This window comes from Camarhynchus parvulus, chromosome 1A (genome assembly GCF_901933205.1).
Source record: "Camarhynchus parvulus chromosome 1A, STF_HiC, whole genome shotgun sequence".
Classification (NCBI taxonomy): domain Eukaryota; kingdom Metazoa; phylum Chordata; class Aves; order Passeriformes; family Thraupidae; genus Camarhynchus; species Camarhynchus parvulus.
Genome location: NC_044586.1, coordinates 55,362,398 through 55,370,458, shown reverse-complemented (window position 1 = coordinate 55,370,458; position 8,061 = coordinate 55,362,398). Strand labels below are relative to the sequence as shown.

At 40.3% G+C, this 8,061-nt stretch overlaps 2 protein-coding genes across 2 annotated transcripts; one reads left to right on the top strand and one right to left on the bottom strand.

Moving 5' to 3' along the window:
* Positions 1–450: 450 nt before the first annotated feature.
* LOC115910399 (putative Dol-P-Glc:Glc(2)Man(9)GlcNAc(2)-PP-Dol alpha-1,2-glucosyltransferase) lies at positions 451–4,709 on the bottom strand. The gene is made up of 3 exons (XM_030960526.1): positions 4,460–4,709; positions 4,007–4,204; positions 451–2,279 (listed from the first exon to the last, which is right to left on the bottom strand). Exons 1-3 carry the CDS (start codon positions 4,622–4,624, stop codon positions 1,224–1,226), a joined length of 1,419 nt encoding a protein of 472 aa, XP_030816386.1. The 5' UTR covers positions 4,625–4,709; the 3' UTR covers positions 451–1,223.
* Positions 4,680–6,931, top strand: TPRKB (TP53RK binding protein). The gene is made up of 4 exons (XM_030960527.1): positions 4,680–4,953; positions 5,399–5,521; positions 5,809–5,985; positions 6,811–6,931. Exons 1-4 carry the CDS (start codon positions 4,813–4,815, stop codon positions 6,895–6,897), a joined length of 528 nt encoding a protein of 175 aa, XP_030816387.1. The 5' UTR covers positions 4,680–4,812; the 3' UTR covers positions 6,898–6,931.
* The last annotated feature ends 1,130 nt before the right edge of the window (positions 6,932–8,061 follow it).

The window sequence follows — 8,061 nt, the reverse complement described above, 5'->3', positions numbered from 1 at the left end:
GACTTGAGTGGCAATAATAGGATGTTTGCACAGATTTGGCTGAAGTATTATCATCACAGAACAATAATGAATTTAAAGAAGCCACACAGTGCCTGAAGTTTTGGAGACCACTCTCCCCTGCCATATACTGTAGCAATCAAGTATATCTGAGACTTGAGATATAAGTGATTTACTCAGAGGAACTATTAAAGCCTTCATTTACTCTGATGTTAGTGCACACTAGATGCTTTTAAATATATATACGTACATACATGTATAAAAACATCACTTTGTAATATGAAAAATACTTAAAAGAATAGTTCAATAATGCCATTAGCACTTCTTGAAGATTACACATCAAAGATCTTTGAAACACTCAGTGCAACTCCAAAGTGCACTCAGAGTCGATTTCAGCACAAACCTGTGAGCACAGAGCCACAGGACATAAAAGCTCAATTATTTAAGAGGGCTGCAATCCACTGCACGTTGCAGTCTGACATCTGTAAACTGCTCCCTTTCTAACAGGTCACATTACCAACTGCCATTTATGCTTTATTGTACAGTAACACTTAATCCTCCAAAAGAGGTGCACACACATAGCATCCACTGTGTTTTCTAAATATCAGTTTGAAATAAAGTGTTCAAAGTACTCTAGTGGTTTAAGAGTCCATTCTCTTACAAAACTAATGTAAGCATTTACTGACAAAAAAAGTAATGAAAATTCAGTGAGACATAGGAGGCTTTGAAAACATTGTACTTTAATAGTGGTTTATACTTTGACCACTAGTAAACCTAGAAGGAAATGGCCTGATCTGAGGAATAAATATGAACACAGATAAATAAACAAAAAGGTTGAGTAGACTGAAATCCTTCCTTTGTAAAACAGAAACCTCTGAAACATATTTATAAACTATTTTACCTTCAAGGGCATGTTATATAATATTTTATTATCATGAAAAATGACAGTAAACATCCCCCTTATTTTACATTAATTACAGAAAGGTGTTCTCACATTTCCCCTCATACTGAATTTTTAAATTTTCATAAATTCAATATATGGAGTATCTTCACATTATAACAGATCTTGCATTTGGTTGCAACAATATAAGCAAAGAGGTTACTTCCCAATTCCAGCTAGGGAAAATAGTCCTTACATGATGCAAAACATACTGTTTCATTCCAGAGTCCAGTCCTGAAACAGAACTGTGTTTTCCTATAGGTATAAAAGTATCAAAAAAAAAAAGTCACCACATAAACCTCTGTACTTCATCACTATTTTCCCATTGGAATGTTCTATTTAGAAAAAGATAAAAAGTTACAGCATTTACTAAAATATAAAAAGCTAGCTCCAGAAGTTGTCTATATAGAGACAGAAATGGAATATTGAGCCTATATATTAAGAATGGCAAAATAAAGTAACGAAATTCTAGCAATTTTTGAGGAACTGTGACTGCTAACAAACACACAAAATACATTAAGATCCAGAATATTGATTTTGATTTTAGAGTATCAGCAAAACTCCAGCCAGCAAATAGATAGAAAGGAACTAAAAGGTATTTTACAAGCTCGTGTCTTTGGAACACTTTTCTCCAGACATAAAATGTATAATGTCTGTTGTCTGCTAGTAAATACTTATGGACATAGGTAAATTTCCAGATCAGGAATAAAGAGATGACAGTGACTAAACTATACTGCACAGGGTGCTTTTTCAATGACAACAGGAATTTCCTGATTTTAGTGGGGGTCAGTAAATGAGGAAATGAAAAAAAACCAGTAAAGGACAGAAAATAGAACAGCTGAGGAAAGTGCAAACAGGCTTCATGACTACTTCTGTCACCAACAACTATTCCACCATTGATGAAGACAAAAACAAAGAAGAGGGATACTAAAATGATGTATGGCCAAGTTAAAGCAATAAGTGTAACTAAATTTTTGGGTGACAAGAGATATTCAACAAGAAACTGCAGTATTCTGGTCAAATCTGAAAATGATCCTTTCCTGGAAGAAATCTTTTCATCTTTCTTTTTCTGCAACTCAATCTTCCAGGCTTCATTTAGCTTCTCTGCAACAACATTTCCAGCACAAAAAACTGTCCACACAATATTTGTCTGACGAAACATGAAGCCGCAAAATCCAAGGAGAGCAGAAGTTTTATGGTTACCATAAAGGCACATTAAATAGGAAAAAAGAGTAAAAAATACTGATCCTGGATCCGTATAATAAAGGAATGTAAAAAAATAAAGGGTGGGAAATGCTGCAAGAGTTAATGCAGACAAGATCCTCTGGAAACCAGACACAGCCTAAAGAAGAAGCAGAAAAATGTGGTTAGACAATGCCCAATAAAATAAAATACTATGTTAAAAGAAAACCAGTATAACTCTTCAGAATTCCATTAACACAATATAACATCTCCTATGTTGTTTCCATTATTGCACAAATGCTGTATTTTTCTTAAGTTCCTGCTATGTTAACACAGTTACACAATTTTAAAATCCAAGTGAAAAGCACAGAACTTTACTACAGGAGATTTAAAAATATGGCAATGAAAATACACCAACTTCTTTCCTATGTCAGGTGTGCACATATTTGTGGTATTAAAATCATGGTGGGGGCATAACTGCTCCCATACTTTGGATAAAAGGGCATCAATGGGCAGAAGAAGATAAAATCAATGGTTTATTCCCCTGCAATCTCACCATGAGATTCTATTTATCTGTGTGACAGCACCATTCTCTGCCTCTACTATCACCTCTTTTGAACCCAGTCCACAGAGAGGCCAACTCCAAGTTTCTGATCTTTAATGTAGCTTTTATTATTTATCCTCATTATAATTAGTCAGAAAATAAATTTTAAAAAATGTAGGAGACCATGCAGTTAAAAACTCTTCCCAGTTATTCCACTCACTACATAACAACACTACAAATAAATCACAAATGAAAAAATGCTGCATGATGTTTCTGAATGATGAAACCAAAGAAATGTCAAAGGATAACTAAATGCTCAGACTACCGTCATGAAATTTGTTCTTACATTTATGTTTCCACTTTGAAGTATAAAATTAAAAGTGGAAACCATTTATTTACTCTAATCTAATTCTATACAGTGTTATCATTTGCTTAAAAATTAAGATATTTCCTCTAAGAAAATACACCAATTTTCTTTGTAGTAAGGGAATCCTTCAGTTATCAGGGAACAGGAAAAAATGTTTTAAGGTTAAAAGTCAAAAAAAGTAACTTTACTAATGTGCAGCATTTTAAATAGGCCATTAACCACTAAATTCATTTACTGCAGTGGTGGATGCTTCAGATTTTTAAATATACAGCATTCTTGTATGTAAGCTGAACTGTTATGGTCTGGATGTGTGGACAGCTAGACAGGTAAGAACTGGCTGGATGGTGAACTGGTTACCCTCTACCCAAAGGACAGTAACAACCCAAGGACCACAGGGAGCAGTACTGGGACCTGTCCTGTTTAATGCCTTTATCAAAGACAAGAAAGCAGCAGGAGTACACTGTCACCAAGTCTGTAGTTGACACTGTATAAGCAGGACCAGGCAATTTGCTCAAAAGCACAGGTGTCATCTAGAGTGACCCACACAGGCTGGAGGAATGGGGTAACGAAAATATGATGAAATTCAACAAGGCCAAATCCAAATGCCTGCAGCTGAAAAATGATAAATCCCCTTAAATGGCACAGGCTGCTCACAGAGCAGCTGAGGAGCTGCTGTTCAAGTTGTGTGAGACTCTTAAGCAATTCCAATGACATGAGCATCCAGACCTTTGGATAACAATCTACGAACTTTTATTTCAACAGGACTCCTACTTATGTGCAAGAATGAATTTTTAGAGGACTGAACCTTATGCGAAAAAAAAAGATTAAAAAAGAAAAAGAGAATAGGAGTGTGCCTTCTTGGCCAAACTGATGGTGGTACTCGCAGTTACATAAAACCGAGTCAGTGAAGGGAACACCCACTAAGCCATCAAAGTTGCTTGCACGAGTGCATGACATCGCTTTACTTTGACCGTACCTTATTCTTCTGATGGATCTTGAACAGAAGCAAGTACAGTAAGTAGAAGTTCCCAGCACTGAAGAGGAGATTGATAAACCTGAGCATTCCCACAGAGCATACCACGCTTCCCGTCCAGCCGAGGAGCCACGCCGCGGGCTTCACCACTCCCACCGACAGCAGGTACAGGCCGGGCAGCGTGGTGATCATGGGGTCCCACTGCAAAGCGAACACAGCGTCACGGAGCCGCTGCCTTCACAGGGCTCCGAGCCCCGCCACGGCCACACCGCCCCGCCACGGCCCCCGGTTCGGCCCGCAGGTTCTGACAGCTCCCGGCACTGCTGCCCTGAGGGCTCTGAATTCTGCCCTTCCCGGCTGCTGCTGCGGCTCCACCCGCTACACAACCCGCGTCCGGCCAGCCCCGACCCCGAGCGCTGCTGTGCTGCCGCTGCTGCAAGGGTGAGCCCCCCTGACCTGCAGGAAGCGGCCGTGGCAATAGGCCTGCGCCTGCGGGACGTGGAACACCTCGTCCATGTAGGGCCCGCGCTGCCGGCGGCTGACGGCCGCGAAGAGCAGGCAGGAGAGCAGGAAGGCTCCGCTCATAGCGCCCGAGAAGCCGTAGGCCTCGGCACGCTCCATGCCGGCTCCGCGCCGGCCCCGATGGCGCCGCCTTTCCGGGGAGGGGCGAGGGGCCGCACCCGGCCGGGCGGGAAGGGACGCGGGGCCGGGAACCGGGGGATTCCTGTGGGAAGCGCTGAGGCCCCGGTCTGAGCGGCGCCCTGTTGTCAGCGCAGTGTTTTCCACGGTCGAGCTGCGATACCCTGTGGATGGAGCGAACGCACCGGCTGGAGCTGTTCCCTGAGCGCAGCGTCACGCTGCTCCTCTTCCAGCACGTGAAAAATGCCGCTGCTCTGCGGAAAAAAGCGATGGAGGGGTCCATTGAGGGAGCACTGATAAACCCTGCGATGGTGAGCGAGTGCGAGTGCCGCCCTGGCGGAGCGGGATGCCCGCGGCAGCTCACGGAGCCGGCCCGTGCTCTCCGTCGCTGTCACACGAGCGGCTCTGCGCGTCCTCCGGGCCCTGCGCGAGTGCCTTCTGATTTCATTATTGTGCCCTACCGCGGAAAGGGTCGGCTCTGTTAAACAGAGCCTTGGCAAGATTGGCCAAAAACATTATGTTTTGATTAATTTCACATCCTGCTTGGTGGAGTTTAAATCTGCCTCATGTGCTAATTAATTCATGCTGTCTAAAATCTACTGTTTGGTGCCTTTATTCTCATTTAACCCATAAATAGTTTCAGAATCTAGTCTTTATTTGTTAGAATTAGGCTATCAAAATGAAGTGGTCGGGATTTTTTTCAGATTTCAAAAGACTAAGTTAATTCTGTGTAACTCTTCCTGTTGTGTTTTACAGATTGTAGATCCTTTTCAGATTCTTGTGGCAGCCAACAAAGCAGTGCATCTACAGAAGATAGGTAAAATGAAGACCAGAACACTCTATGCAGAAATTATTTTCAGCCTTTCACCAAGCAACAATGTAAGATTTATTGAACAAATTTCTTTTTTGCCAGAAAAGCTTGCTAAGATCCACACAGCCAAACTAAGTATATGTGTTCCTTTAACACTCTATATAGCTACTAATAGAAGTTTTTAATTCTTATTTTTAATATGCTGTTATGGTTTGTAGCTTGTCAGAATTCCATTAATGTAAAATGTCTGTCAATTTATACTCTTGGTGTATCTGACGCAGTAACTGAAAAGGTTCCTGATATGTAGCGAGAAAGTGACTCAAAATATTTTGGGGTTTTTTCTCTTTTTTTTCAGATTTCAGATGCATTTAAAAAGTTTGGCATTTCAGACAGCGACACAGCAGTACTCATTGTGCTGGTCGTGGATGGAGACAAGAATGTAAATCTGGCAGACATAACGTCTCAGGTGGAAGGCCAGCAGGTTTCCCTTGATGAGCTCCCCCAGCTAACAGACACTGCCAAAGTTAAAAAGGTGTGTAGCCAAAAGAGAGGACTGACATGGAGAAAAGGGGCAGTTTATTTAGTTGTCTGATTAAATATCAACAGAAATAACTAACTTAGGATCTGTATTTCTTTAGCACAACTGAAAACTTGTTTTAAGCGGTGATTATTGATTATTTCTTAGAATTTTTTAGTTGAAACAAATTTTAGTTGTCACACCCTAACATCACAAAGTTTGAGTCTTCAAATTATTAATGTTGTCAGGGAATAAGAGCATAAAGATACATTCCTGATTGCTGCCTACCATCCAAGAACTTTTGTTTCCTGTTTTTCAGGCAAATATTAATTTAATTAAAAATTTCAGTCTAGAGCATTTTCATAAGCTTAAGTACATAGATAGTCCCAGAAGGGGTGGTTAAAATAGGAACAGGTTAATTAGCTGTTAGGAGCTGTCTTGGGGCATTTATGCTCTTAACAGATTTCCATATGCTAAATAGGTATTTTGAAGCATATGTCTTCTATGTGATAAAATTCAAGTAACTTAAGTCATCTTTATCATGTCTGTCAAAGTACTGATAGAAGACATATTTCTAAAATTGGACAAATCATAGCACTTAACATATGGAGCTAAAAGTGCTGCTCTCATTCAGTTTCGTAGCTTTCCTTATTCTTGCAGTTTCAGAATTTGCCTCAGTCCAAATTTTGTCTTGCAGTCACAAGAAGATAGGAATTTCCAATATAAAAGTAGGGGAGAGGGGAATAATCTTTTCTTGTGTACATAGTTTTAGAAGGTATGTCATCAGTTTTTTTCCTCCTTATACATCTTTCCTGTTTTTCTTGGTTTTTTTTTCTGCAGATGTACAAAGTCACTCCACAGGAAGAAAAAATTGGCACCTTATTGGATAGTGTTGTTTGCAGAATGTCAACAAAAGATGTTTTGTGAAAAGGTGGAAATAAATTTCAGAGGAAGTGAAGTAGTACTGAGTAGTGTGATAACATCTGAGTTTTAACCAGGCTTGGACACAGGCTTGAACTGTGTTCTGAGCACAGACAGCATGCCAAGCAGAATTTGCCATTGACACTTTGGTCCTTTTTCTTGACAAGGGAAGGTTGGCAGTACTTTAAGCTGAACTTAAACAAAAGGCTTGGAAATTTGTACTTAATTTTGTCTATTGTCAAATGTTTTGGTAGTCCCAGAGAGAGTTCAAACATTGTAAATCATTTTTATTAACCATGCTCTGATTTGTTTCGGTTTGGCAACCTGATGGATGATACCCTTTTAAGAATACTATTGCCAGAAAAGGCATCTTTACAGCCCAAGTATTTCTGATGGATTAGAAAGAGGAAATTTTCCATAAACAATCAGCAACATCTCCCTCTTTGTGCTCCTGGGATAGAGTTGCTGCCCACCCTTTGAGGACAGGAAGGGGCAGAGGGGTGCCATGCCAGCCAGTGGCAGTGTGGAGCAGGGGCACCAGAGATGTGTACAATGAAAAATAAGGTCAGTGTGGGTAATGTTGTGGTGGTGTCAGCGCCTGACAGTCTGATGTCATCCACTGCTGGCTTTAAAGGATAAAGAGTGGAGCTTTTGCTTCATAACACTGGGTTATGCATGGTGGTGCTGAACTCACAGAGCCAGGTGACAGGTGCAGAATTCATAGACAAATTTGCACCATAGGTTGTATCCACTTAAATTGTCAATAGAGCTTACATAGTATTCTTAAAGGACGTAAAACTTGTGTTTTGAACCACTGCTGGGAAAGGCCATCAAAGGGAACTAGGAGGACTATTGATTTCCAGTAGTCACCAGGTGCAACAGCTGTGAATGTGTATCATTTAATCACATGCAAGCATCCTGTTTAACTACTGTCCTAATTAGGTAGAAATCCATACTGTTTGTTATTTTTATGCTGTATTGTTTTTCTAAGATTTGCATAAAACTATAGCTGTCTGCATTTTTTTTTCCTGATGTTTTCTGAGGTATTATGTTTTGTGTAATTAAAAGATCTTGGGAAGAGAATGCCTCACATTCTTACACATACATTTTGAAGGAGAGGTAGGTCTTAAGAGTTGATTACGGTAAACAGACCAGTGAACTGACATATAG